A 19,689-nucleotide genomic window follows, 5' to 3' on the forward strand; every position below is an offset into this window, starting at 1 on the left:
CTTCTTTTTCTTTTTTTGGGGGAAAGGTTGTGGTGGCTTCAACAGACATGTGGAAATTATTGATATTGTTTTAAGAAGAGATTAATTTTACTCATTTAATCTTCATTTTCTTGTTTATAATATGAATGTATCTCAATGTAAGTAAGCTTAATTAAATAACGATGTTGTATACAGAAATATAAGTTCCTTTTTTTTTTTTCTTTCTAAGGTTTTGATTTACCTAGATGCCCATTGTGAGGTGGGAATTAATTGGTATGCACCACTTATAGCTCCTATATCTAAGGACAGGTAATGTTCTCCTGTTACTTCCAGTGTCTGGCCTTTTAGAAAGTAAAAGTCACAGTAATAATCCTCACTTTTCAAACTACAGTCGATATGTTTTATATCTATATCAAATTACAATATTTTCCATATGATGATTATATTATCTCCAAGCATAAAAGATATATAATGAGGAAGGAATATAGTCAGGGAAATTAATCTCCAGGCAGTTTATTTTAATAGGCATACTGAATATTTTGTCTAGTGTAGATTGTATGTAACTCTTGTCTTTTACAATGATCTGAGGCACTGATATTGAAATGTTCTAGCTGAATAAGGGGCATGATTGAACAAAATAACAAAAAAACTGTGGCTTTTGGTAGAGAAAAAGTAGCAATAAATGTTTTGATTTAATGGGAATTTAAAGCCCCTGTGATCTCAAGAGTTTTTAACTTTCTCATCTTTGGTCTTGATGTATGGTCTTATTTGTTTCCTGTGAAGTGCTTTGGAGCATTGTCTGTAGCAGAGTGAGGCCAGGCTGGAGCTGTCTGTGCCACAGCCCCAGGCACTTGCTGGGAGTCTGAGGGGGGAGAGCCTGCACTGTGAGGGGTGGCAGAGGAGAGACATCCCCAGGGCTGTCACTCCTCCCAGCTGTTGAAACGCTGCTGTTGCTGTGTGCTACTGCACTCTTGGCTTGTGTGGTCAGTGGTATGTGTGTTTAGGAAACCATGTACAGGATTAAACTCTTTTTAATCCCATAAAATAGCTCCCTAATCCTAAAAACTATTTGTTAACCTGCCGTGCTACCAGAGTTCTCTTGGAGAATTTGGGTTTGTGTGTTTTAAAGGCTGTAACTCAACCAAGACAGGATACTAGAGAGAAGATGAAAATGCTTGTGTGCTCCCATTGAGTGTGTATTACTGTTTTACACAAGAAAGACTGGTGAGAAGAGGGGCTTTTAGAGGCATCCTCCAGCACTGCCCACAGAGGGGAAGGCTGCAGGATGATGACCAGAGGTGCTGAGACACACAGTGTCAGCAGACAGTGCTTGGCAGCCTCCTTCCATGCCCTGGGACCCAGGCATACCCTGCTGCTGCTTCTGCCTCAAAGAACAGCATGGTCTTAACATATCTCTTCCCCCCCTGCCTTTTCTGTCTCTTGGAGCTTCATTTAAAAAAGTGGAAATGCTCCAGCCTGGGTCACTGGGAAACTCATTTGAAATATGTGGGGACAGAAACCACATAATGTCTTTTCCTTGGTGAATATTGTGTGTGATAGATCACAATGAGGAGAGTATTACAAATCAAACAGGAAGAATTCTACTGAAAACTGCTTCTAGGAGAGCACCAGTAATGGTTTTTTATTCTTAGAACTTGGTGGGTTTTCAGGGCATTTGAATGGGACAGTGTAATGAAAATCTGTGTTAACACTAGTAAAAGCTAAGTGTTTATCATACTTGTTGACAGCTGAGATCTGATATGAATAGAAATTACAGGAAATGACAGTGCTGTGAGAACCCTGGCTCCATGGGGGCTCCTCTGTTGCCTCCAGCAGTGCTTTATTAGAAGACTGGTATCAAGAAGTCCGTGTCAAGGAAAATGTACTGATAAACCAGTTGATATATTAGCATCTCAGACCTAACTTTTCTGTTTTCAGAACATCTTAAAACAATGTAAAGACCATCTATTTTTTCTTCTAACAGGGCTTCATTTTTTTAATAGTTGTGTTTACAAGTGACTTTATATACAGTGCTCTATAAACTTAATTAATGGTGTAAATTTCAGATTAGACAGATTACTCTTCTGAAATTGTATTTTGCTCTTTCTTTCCCTTCTACAAATGTTTCAGAACTACATGTACTGTACCTCTAATAGATTACATAGATGGGAATGATTATTCCATTGAGCCACAACAAGGTGGGGATGAAGATGGTTTTGCCAGAGGGGCCTGGGACTGGAGTTTGCTATGGAAACGCATTCCGTTAAGCCACAAGGAAAAGTCCAAACGAAAGCATAAAACTGAGCCCTATCGGTAAAGAGAGCTGTTTATGTACTGTGAATCTTACGGAATGATTGTCTAAACCCTGTCGTTTTTCCCTCCCCCCTCTCTCCCCACGGACCTGGGCGGGCTCACGCGTGCCTGCCCTGCCGTACCCGCGCCCGCCCGCCCGGCCGCCCGCAGAACCACATGCACGGTGCCGCTTATAGATGTCATAGATGGCAACTCTTTTAAGATTGTGCCGCAAGGGGGTGGTGACGAAGATGGGTTTGCTAGAGGAGCGTGGGATTGGAGTATGCTATGGAAGAGGGTTCCCTTGACCAAGAGAGAGAAGGAAAGCAGAAAGACAAAAACTGAACCGTATCGGTAATCACTAAATCACTTACCCGTTCCTTTTTTCTTTCTGAAGTCGATATTGATCCACTAGAACTTGCATGTACTTCTAGCCTGAGCACCTTCACGTTTCTAACCACACTAGCTGCTTTGTTTTGCCACAACTGACTATTTGCTCAAAATATCTTTTGCTACCTCGTGTTGCCTCTCCGTTCCTGCTCTTGTGTGGTTGATAGGGTGCACATCAGAATTTCTGGGTTCTGTTTGGCAAAATAAAATATTGTATAATTGTATATTTCCCTATGTGGCCAGGGAAAACTTTAATTAGCTCTGATTTTTTTTTTTCCAAGTACTGTTGGAAACAACAGTGCTTGTTTAACCATTTGGTTTGAAATAATGAGCATGCTGGAAGTATTTCTGATAGATGGTGATGCATAAAATCTGCAGCCTGCTGCCATGGCCTAATGCATGCATACAGCTGGAGGATTATGCATGTGTATCAAAAAAAAGTCTCTTTTGTCATATATCTGCCACTTGCTTCACAATGGATCACATCTGACAAAGAAGCATACTGTTTGAGGATCTTGGCTAGATATTTCCTAAGAATTTTAATATAATACACATAACAATAAAAAAAAAAGAAGGAAGAAAGATAAAAACAGCGCCTTTTATTGTGGGAAAACTCTGATAATTTTAATGGAATTTCTGCCTTTTTATTATGCTTTGTAGTGGGGTATGTTTCCTTCCCAGAAAACAAAAACTGCCTAGAAACCCTAGCTTAGAAGCTATGGTTTCTGGATGGCTTTTCAATACTGGGAGGCTGTGGTTCTGCTGGTTTTTTATTACTTTCCCCTTCACACTTAACTAATCGTGTTACTACATTTGAAAGCAATCTTCACATCTTCAGAATCTAATGTCTTCTCTTGCTTCTATATATGATTTAAACATAGTAAGAACTGATGTTGGTACTTCCCTATTCCCCACCCATGATTGTGCTTTGCTAAAATGGCAACACATGCAAGGAAGTTATGAAGCTTTGATCTGTTTTGTATAGTTTAAATAATGCCATTTTCTGATGAGGCTGTCCACATTGGAACTTTAATATTCACGTAGCGGGGGATAAACTATTTCAAACATTGCTGTAGTGTTCTGTGTTTACCATCCAAACAGGTCTTAAAATCGTTTAAACTGTTCCCAGAAACACAGAACACATGTTCTCAGAATGTTTTAAAAGATGACTTTATTTTTAATAATACCTTCAGATTTACAATGTTTCCTTTAAAAAGAGACATGCCCTGCATCTGTTTGTCTCTAGGCTGTGTGCATTTTCTTGCAGCAATACCAAGGCAAGTAACACCAAGTAATAGTCTTGCTGAAACCATAGCCAGGATTGCTTGGCTTAAAAAGAAAACAAAAAGATCCTCAACAGCTTAAAGCACCGAGGCAACGTTTTTGTAACGTGAGAATTGCCCCAGGACTGAATCCTTCTTTCAGTAACAGCGCTTACCTCTTTGTATCCTGTGAAGTAAACTGCTGAGCTTATGTGGCTTTTACTGTGTTCTTTAACACACTTGGCAGCATCTTGGAGGCCAAGCCTGAAACTGCAGTATCTGAGGCTTCTACACTTGCCAAGTCTTTACGGTGCTGAGGAAAACCAAAAGTGCAGAAAAAGCTGCGGTGCTGTGCTATGCAAAGTGCTTTCCCCTGCTGTGTCTTCTGGCTGCTTCAGGATGCAAAAGCAGTGTTGGAGGAAAATACTGCAGGCAGCAAGTAGAAAGGGACATGTAGCAGTACTTTGGCATGTGATCACCTAACCTGGACAGCAACTAAACTGATAATTAATTATGCTGAGAGTCAGCACACACACCCAAGCAAAGCAAAACAAGGAATTAATTCACTGCTTCCCATGGAGAGGGAGGTGTTCTCCCAGAGAGCAGGGCCCCATCACGTGCAACGGTGACTTGGGAAGACAAACACCATCACTCCAAACATTCCCTTTCTTCCTCCAATTTTCATATACTGAGCATGATGCCACATGGTCTGGAATATCCCTGTGCTCTGTTTGGGTCACTTGTCCTGGCTGTGTCCCCTCCCAAGCACCCCCAGTCTCCTCCCCAGCGTGGCAGACTGAAAAGCAGAAAAGGCCTTGGCTCTGTGCAACCCCTGCTCAGCAATGACAAAAACATCTCCCCATTATCAGCCCTGTGTTCAGCACAAACCCAAAACACAGCCCATGCCAGCCACTGGGAAGAGAATTAACTCCACCTCAGCCAAAACCAGCTCAAGCTGTAATCCAGACCACAGCATCTTTTTGACACATTAAAATTTGATAACTGAATCATGGCGTATGGGAAGGGATTTACAAAGTCATGGAAAGGAAAAAGGTAACAGCAAAAAGACTAAACCAAAACAGAAACCTTCTACTACTTTATCTAGGCCCTCTTCAGAATTTCACTGAGTATAACATAAAGTGTCTCTTAACAGGACAAAAAGAGCTGGAAGATCAGAAAGCTGGAAAAACTCTGTTACTTGCTTAATAGACAATGTGTTTCAATGTGGCAGCTCTTCAGAACATAAACCTGTTTGCAGTTTCACATTATCTCAAAAACTAGAAAAAATTTTGAGAGAAACATCTCATCACACTGATTCTCATCTTGTTTTTTATTTTAATAGAAGGATGATGTCTGGCTGAATGGAAAATTCAGACCAAGATTTTCTATCATCAAATTCATTAATTAAACAAATTACTTGTAGAAGAAAACCCACAACATAATAAAAAACTGTGACCTCACTAAAAATTATATAGATGCCACTTCAGAAAATTGCTGCGTGCTGATGACAAAGCTTTATGATTTTTCAGTGTATTGCCATTTACCTGATCTTTACTACCTGTTAGCTGAATTGCTTTCCTCCCTAAAGCTTTCTCTGAGTGCTGTTGTATCCCTTTGGCAGAAGGAGTTACACTGTCTTCCTCTTCGCAGGTCCCCTGCAATGGCCGGTGGATTGTTTGCCATTGAACGTGATTTCTTCTTTGAGCTGGGTCTCTATGATCCAGGGCTTCAAATCTGGGGTGGTGAAAATTTTGAAATTTCTTACAAGGTAACACCAATATTTGAAAACTAATTCAATTAAATAGATTTTTTTATTTTTCTGTAAATACTTCTGCTTGGAGTTTAGACAGAGCTACCTCTTCCTCTTGAAGCCCAGGTTTTGGCGTGAGGAGATGTGACAGAGGTGTGTCTCCTCAATGTTTCCTCGTGGACTTTGGGACAGAAGTGTTCAGACAGTTGGCTTCGTGCTGAAACCCAAATGATGCGTAATCTAGATTTTGTAAGCAGTTTGGGATTGCGCCCCTAACTGCCCAAATATCCAATATGAAATTGGCACATTTGATGTGAGGAAACTGAATGTTCTCATCATGAGTATAGGAAAATGTTGTTTCTAATGAAAGCAATGATAGAGAACAAGTAGTCCTCATAGTCCTCAGCTTATGCATGTGCACTTGGAAAGTATATAACTGTGGAACAAAAAGTAATCTGCTTCCTCCCTGCCATTTTTGTGAGTGAAAAGTTATTTCATATGCTTTTCAGCATTTCAACACCTTCTTCACAAGAGAAGTGTTAATAATTGAAATACTAACTGCATAATCCATAATCACTGGGAAGGATTTTACTTTCACTCCTAGGCATATGCATGCTCTTCAGTTTGCAGGATGATCGTCATTAGCTTCTTGTAGCTTCAGTATTTGTAAGGACACAAGTGCAGACAGCAGGAATCAGGCCCAGTTAACAGACCAAAGTGAAGATGTCTTATATCCTCAGCAGCAATCTGTGAAATCATAGCTGAATTTTGCAAAAAGTACATTCAGAGCTCCCCTAGTTACTCTTGCTCTGAGTTCTTTACTCTTAATAACTGTGGAAAGCTCTTCATGAGTTGGAGGAAAGCCCTGAGTGCACTTGCTCAGCTGTAAATCCATATGCAAAGGGTATTTATTGAGGGTGTTATGCGCACGGGGTCTTTATCCATGTAATTCTCCATCTTGCTTAGATCAAATCATGACTGAAAGGACTTACAGTAGTTCTGTGACTGAAATGCTCATTATGTAGACACCTCCAAAGTGGTTTCATGTAGATCACAACCAATCTTCAGAAGCACTGAACATTTATCAGCCTTGCATGCTCACTCCTAGATAGCAAATAAAATTAATATCCTTGCATACCTGAGGAGGTTTTTTGATGAAACTTAAGAAAATTAATATCATGATGCAATGAAGAAAGTGAGATACTCTGCCCATCTTTCCTGATACTGGTAAATCATATTCTTAATCTGGAATTCAGACTAATTTGAAACATTCACGAGGTTTGCTTGAATTAGGATTTGTTGCTACAATTAAACTTCTCCGAACTATAAGCAACTAAATTCTGATTTAAGTATATTTTCTTTTCCCCATTAAGGGATTATCCAAAGATATGTGGGAGTGAGGGAATTTCAGAATGTTAATATGTTTTACCTATTTTTTATTTTCAGCTACTATAGTCAAATAAATATCTGTTTCTGCTTGGAGCAATGGGTTACCTAACACATCCTTATCTCCTACTAATCTTTATTAAGAAAAACTTAAATGTGAATGGGCATCTAGCCAAAACCCATCTTAATGATAGCATGTGAATTACTTCAATAAAATCAAAATATCAATAATTCTGTCATAATAAAAATTACCCAGTTCCTGATTTGGGGCACTTGTTCATTACTGTTGTTCTGAAATAGTGATGGAATAAGATGCCCAACTTTTTAAAAAGCTTTTTTAAAAATTGCTTTTGTTGAGTAATTTCCTGGCTGAGTTGAAAGTGTACTTGGTATACCTCTTATTTCAAAGACCTGTTTTGTTTATGCTTACATCTGGAGCAAAAAAATATGTAAATATATGATAGTATAGTAAGAAATGTAAGCTGACATTTCTTCCATTATTTATTATCTATTTGTCTGTCTTAAATTCCTGTGCATATATATTAATAATACCTTTGTTTTATCCTGTAGATCTGGCAGTGTGGGGGAAAGCTGCTGTTTGTTCCCTGTTCTCGTGTTGGACACATCTATCGTCTGCAGGGCTGGCAAGGAAATCCACCCCCTGTGTACGTTGGCTCTTCTCCTACATTAAAGGTACAGTTTTGAAGCACCCTTGAAGCTGGTTTTTGATTTCAGATAAGAACAGTTTTAGATAAATCTGTTTAAATTACCAGGAACAGTTTAGAGAGCACTTCATCCAAAGCGATTTTGTATCTTCAGCTGGGATGAGAGAAATCTTTGTGTTAATCCCACTGTTTTTAAGAGTAGAGAATCCTAGAACCCATTTTCTTGCTCTAAAGCCTTGCCCCACTATCTTTGAGGTACAAAAACACTTCCTATTACTTATCACACCTCCAGCCTTTGCTGCAGTTGCCCAAGTATGTATGAACAACTCTACACACTCCTGGAGATGAAGATCATGGGCTTGAAATCCCCTTTTTTCTTGATAAAGATGATCCTAGGCCAAGTTAGTGAGTTCTGGAATCTAGCATTTCTCAGACTTTTGTGTCTGCATTTGTTAGTTAACAAGCAGCAAATGACACCTGGGAAGATGGTATGCTCTGCTCTACATCATGAGGCTTTGCAGCTCCTCAGGTACACTGCAGGTTGTAGAAGTGTTATTCAAGCCCTGAGATTAAAATTAGACATCAATTCCAGAAAGCAAATGAGCCAACTCTATATCTGAAGAGAGAATTTGAATCACAAAAAACTGGTAATATCAGTTTTCATCTACCAGCAGGAAGAGAGACAGCCTTCCTGTTAAGTTTTTCTATTGCCCAGTTGAGGCTTTCTCTTGGGCTCTGTTCTGGGCATCGGTGAATCCCTCTTCCAAAGACCCAGCTCTTTGTAAATTCCAGTCCCTGAGCAATCTTCCTAGACAAGGAGTACCTGTAGGCTTAAAGAGTATGGCTTGAGCCAACCTAACAGTTAGTTCCAAAGGCAGTGTCCCAGCCTAGCTGAATGGTAAAAAACTAACCTGGCATACACACCCCCACATCCCCAAAAAAAGTCCCATATTAGTAGTGTGACCTGATTAACATTTTGATGAAACAAGGACTAGGACCAGTACAAGGGAGCCCAGGGGGACATATCTGGGATTAGAGACAGAGTAATGGGCAACAAGATAGCAAATGATAGGTCCATTGCTCAGTGCAGGCAAGATGCTGGTTTGCCTTGTCTGAAGTGATAAAAATCATTCAGTCTTCTCAAAAGCTGATCAAAAATATTTATTGTATATCTTAACACCTTACATGAGTCTGCTGGCCTGCTTACTGAATATAAAAAGCACTGCTGAGTGCTTTTAAATATTAAGTTTCTTCTCTGTACAAGGCAGAATGCTTTTTCCCCCCTTCAGGCACTCTCCTGTCCTCACAGTAAATGTCACTTTTTTATAGCTTTGTTCGATTTATGCCAGATGTGGATTAAAGTCACAATAATTTGTGCCTTCAGTCAAATCTTTTAAGACTTTTAACACAGGAAACTAACACTAGAAGAATTGGACAAAGTGAGGCATCTAGAATGTGTGCAGGTTATATAGAGATAGGAGTCATCTAAGAGGATAAGAAAGATGTGAGGGAGAGGCTTGTTGCCGAGTGAGGTATCCAATCTTCCTCCTTCTCCAAGTAGCTGACCCATTTAAGACTGAATTATTTTCCCTGTTAGAGGACCAATGCATATCATTCTCTTCATTAAAAATTGTGGGAGGTGAATAGAAACCATGAATTGCAGGTCTGACAGAAGCAAATGAATGCAACATTTTATTGCACCCATAACTGAAAAGTCTTTATTTTCAAATAAACCATCTCTAATCTTACAAAAAGACTTTGCCCTCTCATTAAGCAGCCCAGTTTAATTTGCTGGCTTTGGTCCTAAACTATCACTTGAAAATAATATTCATATGTCTTGTATATTCTGCTGATAGTGACAGATTGTTAGTGCTATATAATAGTACTATGCTGTCACTTTCTAAGAGGATAAATTCTTAAATTTCTGTTATTAACAAGGAGTTGCTTCTGGCCTGTTTGTGTGTGCTTTGAGGTCACAGCAGTGTCTTTACTCTCCACAGAACTATGTCAGAGTTGTAGAAGTGTGGTGGGATGAGTACAAAGATTACTTCTATGCCAGCCGGCCGGAGACAAAGGCGCTGCCCTATGGAGATATATCTGAGCTGAAGAAATTCCGTGAAGATCACAACTGCAAAAGTTTTAAGTGGTTTATGGAAGAAATAGCATATGATATAACTTCATATTACCCCTTACCACCCAAAAATGTGGACTGGGGAGAGGTAGGTACAGCACATAACACCTATGTGTTTTAGGAGCTTTTTTTAAAAAACTGAATTCAAAAGGAAGCAATTGTGACTTGACATGTGAACAGGCTATTTGATTACTTCTGTACTAAGCTATATGATACTAACCAGAGAGCTATAAAGATGTGACCCAGGAAAAAAATGATATCTACTTTTGCAAGTGTGATTTTTTAATCAGTTCCACAGGTCCTTGAAGGATAATTTATGTCTAGCCCTCTCCAAAGCACTTTTTTCCATAATCAGAATTTAAGTTTTCTCAAAAGGAAAACATTTGAATCCTGCATATAGGAGTGTTGGTGAAGATTAATAGGTGAAAATATCTTTTGTGTGAAGGCCTAGAGAAGAGATCATGAAATCCAGGTGGAGTTCATTCTGCCTGTGTTTGCTAGACTGGGATGTACTCATACATTTACAGCCTCAGCTAGTCCCTTGCCTGCATGTAATAATTTGATATGATTCTGTCACCATCATTTCCAGCATCAGTGTATACAATTATGACTTCACTAAATTAAGAATGTGGTTGCAAATGCAGCACTTCCAAGTGGCTGGCAGAGGAAGCCGGGATATCACAGGTGAATGCAGGACTCCTCACTCACTGAGCTCTGCCTGTCTCGTTCTGGCATTTAGCCCACACCTTGGCAAGCACATACTGCAGGTCTCCTGCCTACTTTCAGATTTTTTTCCCCCTCTGCAATTGTTTGCATCTTTGCCCTGTCTCTCCTATTTATTTCACTTTTACAGACTGTTGAGGGAAATTAAGGAAATCTTCTTCCTAGCTGAGGAGAACTCCTGTGTCCCACCAAATTTAGCAACCTTCTTTCCCAAGATGTGATGAATATGGTACATGGTTTTGCAACTTCAAAAGCACATTAGAAAATACAGATCTCTGCTGTGTCCTATCAGCAAGCAAGTGTCATCTCTAATTTCTTAATGCTAGAATTAGTGATACAGAGCACGTGCGTGGTGAAAGGGGGTGCAAATAATCTTCTGTCTGATGGACTAGATGAACAATGCCACTCTGATTCCTTACCTAAAAGCTAGCACAAAAGCATCAGCTACTGTATGAACCCTAGACCTCCTCAGGTATGTACATAAAGGGTTTGGAAGGTACACTAAATATTGCTGTTCACCAAGGTGAAAGCATCTGAAAAGTATAAAATAATACTGGCGACCTTGCAGGAAATCATCCCTGATAAAAGCAAGTGGGTCTGGTGAAGCAACAGGAAAATTCTAAGTGCAGAGACGTCTCTGAAGGTTTCTTCAACTCTTCTTTGCAGGCTGCTAGTTATCCTACATCTGAGCAGTCCTGTTCCCCCTCCCCCCATTTGTAACACCACACTGATTGCATTTCCACACTCTAGGGTATGAAAGTAAGGGTTCATCTTCCCTAGCACTCCCTGGAAGAGTCTAAGCTTAGTCCTTCAGACTTTTTATACCATTACAAAGAGGAAAGAGGCTCTAGCAAAGAAAATAGGTCTGGAAAAAATGTTATTTGTGTCATAAAGTCTTTGTAAGGCTGCTTGTTGGCCCTTCTGAGAAGGGAGTGAGATAATCAGCAGTTGAGATGTGCTTTATGACAGGACTTCTGTTCTTTATCCCTGTGCCTGTGCCTGTCCCTCATCAATTTTATTTCTTTTTTTTTTTTTTTTTTCTGTGTAATTGCTGCTGCAGAAGGCCCATCTGAGCAGCTGGGTCAGTGGGCTGTGTCTGGCTGTGGGTAATTGCTGCCGTGCATAACTTCTCTGCATCCTGTTTCTCTTCATCCACAAGATGAGAGGCACTTATCTGAGCTCCTGAGCTTATTTATGAAGACCTGGGAGATGGAACATGCTCTGATAGGAGAGTGAATAAATTAAAATACTTGGAAGTCCTATATTTTGGTGTTAATAATTTGGAATTGAGCTTTGCTACTCTGGCTTTATCAGCATACTGTGACTCATGGAAGAGCCTGCAAATTAGCATGGGCAGGTTGAAGCTCCATCTCCCAGAACAGTTAACATCAGTACTCGAATTTTATACACAGGTTTGTCTAATCTCTCTGTCAGATACCTGTTTCTGGTTTGAGAGATAAGTGAGAATTTTCTGAACTCCTTAGTGCTTATTTTTCCCTTGAGACTAACTTAGAGTGCAAAACCTCTTTTCCAGATTAGAGGCTTTGAAACTTCTTACTGCATCGACAGCATGGGGCACACCAATGGTGGCTTTGTTGAGCTTGGGCCATGCCACAGGATGGGAGGGAATCAGGTAAGGAGCTTGGAGGCAAGTCTGAAGGAGAATTGCTTGCTGTGGATTGATAACAGGCAGGTTTTCTGTTAAGCCTGTACATCAAGTCACCTAGGTGCCAGCTGCAAAGGTGGGAATTAGAGTTTTCTGTAAGCATACTGACATTGCTAAAATACAGCAGTCTGGAAATACCATTGCAGACATAAATGGTATGAAATTGAAGGCAAATTGGTAATCCATTCTTTCAGGGAAACAGGTACATGAAGAAGCAACAGTATCACTGCTTCAGCTCTTAGCATTGCTCCTGTTTCACCACTTACCTTTACTTAATAATTATGCCTTCAGGAAAAAGCCTTTACTGCAGCTCAAGTATGTAAGGAAGTTGTTTTGGTCTAAGCTAAAACACTTTTGTGCAGTAACTCATCTTCCACCACAGTGGAGGAGAAAATGAGCAGAAATTTATCTCTGCTTTATTTACAAATTAATTCACAGAACATAATTACTATTAGAGGGTTGCAATCAAAGCTTTTATTTTTTATTGTGTTTGACCTGTATCTTCACAAACCTGCCCAAACTACCACACAGACATGCTGTTCTGTCTTTATATCTTCTTTTCTGGTCAGAAAATTTTTCAGAACTTAAAGTCCTTATTTAAGCCCATGTAAACTTAAACCAGGCAGTTTTTTCGTGGCAATCATAAAATTGCATTTAGGATGATGTTTTTAAAAATCCTATATGGATTAGCTCTTAGTAGCCCCTGGAAATGTCTCTTTTATTCTGATGTTTAATGAAAAGGTTCCCTAAACTACTTTTTCTGTATATGCTACTCAAAAAAACCCGTAGCAATTTTTCTGTAAAAAGTAGCCAGGATAATCTTTTTGTATCTGGATGAATTAGATTGATTTCCTCCATGGGTAAAATGCCAAAGTTTTAGTGTCTTCACATGAAATTACTGTCCAGGATCAAGGACTTGCTACCAGACTTTTATAAAGATAATGGGTTGTTTGGCCATCAAATCGTACAAAGGTCTGTAATCAAACACTTTTAGAAGTCTCCTTAATATGAATCCCTTTACCATTTTTGTCTTTCTGGTTAAGTTTCTTGGCCTTCTAAGTCCTACAGGAAAGTTAACCATGAAATTTAGTATTGTGATAGTAAAAGCATGTTATGCAAAATAAAGAACCCTCCTGAAAGACAGGTGTAATAAAACCAGAAAATGTTTTGAGTGTTGCAATTTCATTGTGTTTGCAGTGTTTATAGAATGCTCATTGAGTCAACTGTTGTGAAAATGGCTTTTTCTTCTCCATTAGCTTTTCCGAATCAACGAGGCCAATCAACTCATGCAGTACGATCAGTGCTTAACTAAAGGACCAGATGGATCCAAAATTATGATTACACACTGTAATCAGAATGAATTCAAGGAGTGGCAATTCTTCAAGGTATGCTACAGATATATGGAAGAAAATACATTTTTAGGTTTGATTTTGTACTGGGTTTTTTTCAGCTTTAAAACTTGTTTTATGCATATCTGAAATTAAAGATCTGTGGCAAGGTTAACTGAATTGAGTAAATTTTTAATGGCACATTCTCAGAAATACATGCAGGCTAGAGAAACTTCCTCTAGTGGAAGATCCTTTTATTTAGTACATCTAGTTGCTGTCTTCTGTAGCAAAATCTTTAAGGAAAACTCTACGAGGCTACATTTGTTGCCACAGAGATATTAGGAGTTAGCCCGTGTCTCAGAGGAAGCAAAGAGCATGTCCACTACTAGTGACAGGCTTTATAAAAGCTTTTAGTGCCATCACCCTCTCTGCTTGTATGCTCTCTTTCAAGAAAGTCTCTTTATCTCATATATGCTGTGAGAAGATGGATTAAATGCTAGAGAGCATTTAGAAGCTTGGGTCAATATTAGGTCTCATTTTGAGCAGTCTAAATGAAGTGTTTCTCTGTTTAAAGACAAGATATTGTTAAGCCTACATAGAAGTAAATGTAAGATTACTCTGCCTTTTCGTGTTGTCTTTGTCTTCTTCAGTATTTCACTTCCTGTTTGTTAGCCATTCTCTAGTAACAATAACATGCTCTGTTCTTAAATCCTGGGTGTGGTGCTGTTATAGTGCTATTGCAAAATCTATAAATTTTTAATAAGGACTTGGAATGTTGGCTGATATACATGTGAAGGCTGCTACGGTCTATTTAGTCATTTCATCTGTAAGTCCTCTATTCATGTAAGTTTTGTTAGTGTTGCTTTAAAAATGCCTACGTTTCTATTTCTGTTTGTCTCTTAAAAAAGTGAGACTGAATAGTCCAGGGGTGACGTTATCCTTGCATATAGCCGCATATAACTTGGTCCTACATCTAAGAAACTATTCCATGTCAATTTTTCTTCAGCTTATATAGCTAGCATATTGCATATTTATTAATTCATTAGCTGGTTATCTGGATTCTTTATTGTTTGTCTGGATTCTTTATTGTTTGTCTGAAAGATGCACAGTTGAGTGCAGTGAAATCTCTTGTTATCCTTTAAGCTACTCCACATTTTCTGGTGTTTGCATAGAGCTAGGAAATACCAGGTACCATAATGCCATTTCCATCCAGCTCAGCTTCCTTGTGCTGGAGAGACAGACAAATTTCTTTAAACCTGAAATGTAAAAATTAATAAGCAGTGGCAGGTAAGGGCGAACTTCAGCTTTAATATTTCAGGAGAATAATATGTAGCAGTTTTTAACTCTCCAGCCATTCTAGTTTGTCCCAGCATGTTACTTGGCTTCTCTCTAAGAATTTCATTTTTGCAAGATCCATTTCCTCTGCACTAGCACTGGTTGTGTAATTGTTTGCTTATTACCACTAGTTATAAGGAAGCACAGTAAGCACAGTCTGGGCTGTAGAACAAAACACTGACTGCCTTCTAGAAGGAAAAAAAAGGGAGGTTGAGAGTGAAAGGACCACCAAAGGTGTGTAACCAAATACTAGGAAATGGGCACACTGCTGTGCAGTACAGAGGGTAACTGTTTCTTCTAATGGTGAAGGTGTAAGGAATGAGACACGTACTGCTGAAAAATGTTGTGGCCTTCTGTAAATTAAGGCTGCAAGGAGATTTTATCTGGTTGATCTGTTGTCTGTCTCTGAAACAAGCAGTGTGCCAGTTTGGTGAGTGTAACGTGCTGCTTGAGCACTGAGCAGTAGCAGGGATTGAGAACAGGGCTGGTGGTGGTCTGCCTGTTGCTTTCATTTAGGCATCCATTTTTCTCTCCAACTAGAGGACCCCCGTATCTGGCCACACAGCAGGAGCCAAGTATTGATCTGAAGCAACATTTGGCTGTGCACATGTGTGTGGGGTGATGGAGAGGGTCCCCATGCCAGGGGGATGTGTGTGCGCGGGGCAGGGCTGCAGGGCCCCCGCAGTGCCATGGGCTTGCTGCTGCTCCCTTCCCCTCCCCACTGGATGCAGCAGTCAGTGAGTCAGGGCTGCCTCTGGCACAGGGGGTCAGCAAGCAGGAGAGGAGCCACAGAGCAAAGGCAGGAGACAGGAGCATGGGAGCATGGTGGGTGTGGAAGGAGGCAGATGTGCGAGAGTCAGCCTGGTGCAATAGGCTTGCACTTCCTTGGGCAGCCTCCTGCTGCTCAGGAAGCCAGACTTAACTCTCATACTCTTCACTCCTTCTTCTGCCAGCCAAACAGGGAGCCAAGTGAGTACTTTTTTTACCCCTGTGGTGTCAATGGTGTAATTTGTTTTCTGTGAGGGCTGACTGGAGGAGGAGCTGCCCAGTGAAGTCCTCACAGAGCTGTCCTCAAGAGTTAATCTTCTAGTTTGGTTACAGGATGGATGAAAAGGCTAAAAGCATTTTAGATAGAGTTTTGCTCATTTTGTTAGCAGTTTGTTGCCTGAGAGAAACAGGAGGCATCTCAGGAGGACCTACAGGAACAAAAGATTTAATATGAAGGCTGCAAAGTGCTATGTTTAACAAATAGTAAAATGAGTGTAGAAGTGATCTGTTTTGGGATGCTGAAACCTGGTTTTGTAAATCACTGTATTGCAGATGTAAGGAAATGTTAAAAAAACCCAAACAAATGAAAAAAAAACCCAATGAAAAACCCAACACATTTTCCTGGTGGTTTTGTCTTTCAGAATCTACACAGATTTACTCACATTCCATCAGGGAAGTGCTTGGATCGCTCCGAAGTCCTCCATCAAGTTTTCATTTCAGAGTGTGACTCCAGTAAAGCAACACAAAAATGGGAAATGAACAACATCCTTAGTGTGTAGACAGACAAAACCTACCTACTGACGCATTCATTTGTACAGGACTGAAAATAGCCTGAAAACTGCTGCAGTTATTAACTTTGTACAGCTGTGAGCCTCCTGGCTTGGATGAAGGACATAGAGGAACTGTGATTATTACAATAACATTATCATCCGCAGTTAATGTTTACAAAACTGCTTTACCTTAAACTCTGTAGATGTTTACATCTTTTTGTTTCAAGATGTTGGTAAATTAATGTGCTGTTAGCTATGGTTCACAGGAACATAGTTAAAAGCGTTGTCGTCTTCTTTGGGATTACACTCAGGGGTCTGAAGGCAGTTTTTTTACACACACTTGAAAAGGTTGTAGTAATCAGATTTTCATAGAACTTGGTGATTATCAACCTGTTGTATATTTTTATTTAATTTTACATCTTACTAAGCACTGCCACAGGTTATTAGCCAGGGTGGCCTTCTCTCACAATCATGCTGCTTTTTTGGAAGATGAATTTGAACATATTTAGTGCCTCTTTCATTTCTCTCTTTCACAAGGAAAGCATTTGTTGGAAATTTACAGTGGGTTGCTCTGAGCTGTCACCGGGGGTAGGTACCACCCTATGTAATTACTGTGCTAACGAAGACAAATTTCTATTGCCAGTTTGGCTGCTTTGCTTTGACGGAGTGCTTGGTACAGTGGGAGGAAGACTGTCCAGTTTAGTGCTAATGTGGTACAATTTCATGGAGGTAAGCACCCTCACAAATCCTGTTAAGAATTTATAAGCACTGACTTGCTTGTTTAAACCATGCCTTACATAAAAATAATTGAAATAAACAACAACAACAAAAAAACCCAAGCTGCACAATTATGTAAAACTTGGAAAGAATCAAATACTTCATTTGTACTGCTATTTTGAATGGAAATCACTTAGAGGTAGGCTAAAACTTATAATTAGGAAAAAAGCATCCAGCTACTTAACACATCTGCGTAATTCATCACAAGGACATCTGTCAGACAGTTTGGATGCCAGATTTCGATTCCAAAAGAGAAATGGAAATCCTGAAATCACACTTGTTCGTACTAATCTTCTTGCTATTTCTGTCATTCACAACTTCTCCAGAGGGATTACAAACACGAAAAACCAGCTGCTTGGTGCTACAGTGTACAGAGTAGAATGTGAAGAAGTTGTTTCTAAAAATGTTCTGGAAAGGAGTTGATGCAAACTCCCTTAGGAATAGAAATATTGACTCTGAACAAATAGAGAGGTGGAGAGGAAATGACTTATCCTCACTTCCTTTGTCCAGATTTTGTAATTTAAATGTTGACATCAGTGTACTGATTCCATAACTGTTGTCCCTATAACACGTCACACAATTAAGTATGACTAAATTCTTCCCTGAAGTCTAGAATAGCATTGCATGCAGCTTCCATTGATGTTAACAAGGGTTATGTATCATATTTGGTGACAGACTTGGATCTTTATAGGGCTGTCAGCACTGATCTATTAGTTTGGGATCTTTCCTAGTTTCTTTAAACTTCTCATCTATCCTTTCAGAGCTATGAAAAATAGAAAATAAAGGAGGGAGAAACTGGAAAAAAAAAGGAAAATAAGGTTTTGTGCTGGTACTTGTTCCTTGTGTGTGTGAAAACTGACTCCATTTGTGTGTTGGGTAGATTAATTTAATCATACAACTATGCATAAGAGAAAGAATGGTGGCACATAGATTGTGCTGGTGTGCATTTTAAATGGGTATTATGTGCAATTCATTGAAAGCTGATGCTGTGTGTGAATATGAGTCTGTATGTGAGACTGAACCTTACAAAACATGAGATCATAAGAAGCTGTTGCTGTAATGACTTTTTCCTACTATAGCCGGCTTGGAAAAAAATAATTCCCATATTCTTGCTTTGTAAGTTGATGATAATATCACTATGCATTTCTACATATTTTATAAATTTGATTTATGCAGATTTTGATACACTGTATGTTTCTGTAGAAATTGTATAAATCTTTAAAAAATTTATTAGGGAAAAATCTGGGAAACCTATGTATATCTTACTCACGGGTTGCTTGTTTTTTAGGTGAAGTAAATAAAATATTTGAATTTTTCGTTTTACTATACTTTTACAGAGTAAAAATGGATTATTATCTTTATAGAACCCCCCCCATATCTCAAAATCTAGGAAATGTCAATGTTACAAACTTACAATTATTAAATGTGGTTTATTTTAAGTTTTATCTAGGAACCTTTTGTGGGGACTCAGGTTTTTTCCCAGTGAAATGAAAACTTAAATTCCCACTGAGAACTGCCACATGGACATATTTAGATTTTTGTATCACCTGCCTGATAGAATCAGGTAGATTTAATATGTTCATAGAAAATTAACTTGAGAGTAGAACCAAAGGCCAGGTCTAGTTTGTGTCCTTTTTACTGTGTCTTATCTTAGTTCATTTATGTTTTCAAGAAACATGTTTGAATCAAACTTTATTTTTTCCTGAGAAGGTTCCTTAGCAAAAGGGGATGTAATTAAATCAGGACATGAAAGACACAAGTTCTAAGAGCAGTGCTGAAATCTACAGGGCTTTTTTCACAAATGGGATTTTTGCTTCCCAGCCATATCTGCCTGTGCACTTTTGAGTATTCAGGTTTCAAAAAGCTCTTTTGACAAAACCCTGGAGTTATGTCACAGACTATTCATGTAGGCTACACCCTTTTATGTTTGGATACAGGGACCAGGAAGGAGGAGACATCTTTCTTTATTACCAGAGATCCTGGCACCAGCAGAACCTACAGGAATACCAAAGACTTTGTCCCCACTGATGGGTTCCTAGAATCAGTGCATTCTCTTTCCCTACTGCCAGGCAGTCTCCTTCACTACTGCCTGCTTCTTCCATACCATTTGCCTCCAAACTACAGTCCCTAAAGCCAAAACTTATCAACTTACTGCTCTAAAACTACATCCAGAAACTTGAGATCTTTTATACCATGCCAGAGATGTTAAAATTTTATGCTTAACTCTTGACCTGTGAGCCTTCTTGCAAGAAAAAGAAAAACATACCAGTGCCTGTAAAAACACAAAAGGTGCTTTGGCAGATTTTTGCTGCATATAAAGCATAATTTTCTTTTTACTTTAAAAACCATCAAATTGTACAAGGATCTATGGTGGCAAAGTAATACGGAGAGCTTAAGAACATGAAGAAGAAATTGTCTACACTCTTGAACACAAGCTTTGTTTCTGTAAAAGCATTTATTGTTTGTT

At 39.2% G+C, this 19,689-nt stretch overlaps 1 protein-coding gene across 6 annotated transcripts in view; it reads left to right on the forward strand.

The window, feature by feature from the left end:
- The window catches only part of GALNT7 (polypeptide N-acetylgalactosaminyltransferase 7), a 70,849-nt gene extending 52,299 nt beyond the window's left edge, over window positions 1-18,550 (forward strand). For 4 of the 6 annotated variants that reach the window (XM_059844536.1, XM_059844538.1, XM_059844539.1 and 1 more), the window contains exons 5-12: window positions 209-288; window positions 2,443-2,625; window positions 5,574-5,691; window positions 7,630-7,752; window positions 9,725-9,943; window positions 12,113-12,211; window positions 13,501-13,629; window positions 16,317-18,550. In XM_059844536.1, the coding sequence (XP_059700519.1) occupies window positions 209-288; window positions 2,443-2,625; window positions 5,574-5,691; window positions 7,630-7,752; window positions 9,725-9,943; window positions 12,113-12,211; window positions 13,501-13,629; window positions 16,317-16,454 (1,089 nt within the window). In that variant the 3' untranslated portion in view covers window positions 16,455-18,550. Of the gene's footprint in view, window positions 1-208; window positions 289-2,109; window positions 2,293-2,442; window positions 2,626-5,573; window positions 5,692-7,629; window positions 7,753-9,724; window positions 9,944-12,112; window positions 12,212-13,500; window positions 13,630-16,316 lie in introns of all 6 variants that reach the window. The other 2 variants (XM_059844537.1, XM_059844535.1) reach the window with 1 other exon arrangement.
- Window positions 18,551-19,689: the final 1,139 nt, after the last annotated feature.

This window comes from Haemorhous mexicanus, chromosome 4 (genome assembly GCF_027477595.1).
Source record: "Haemorhous mexicanus isolate bHaeMex1 chromosome 4, bHaeMex1.pri, whole genome shotgun sequence".
Taxonomy (NCBI): domain Eukaryota; kingdom Metazoa; phylum Chordata; class Aves; order Passeriformes; family Fringillidae; genus Haemorhous; species Haemorhous mexicanus.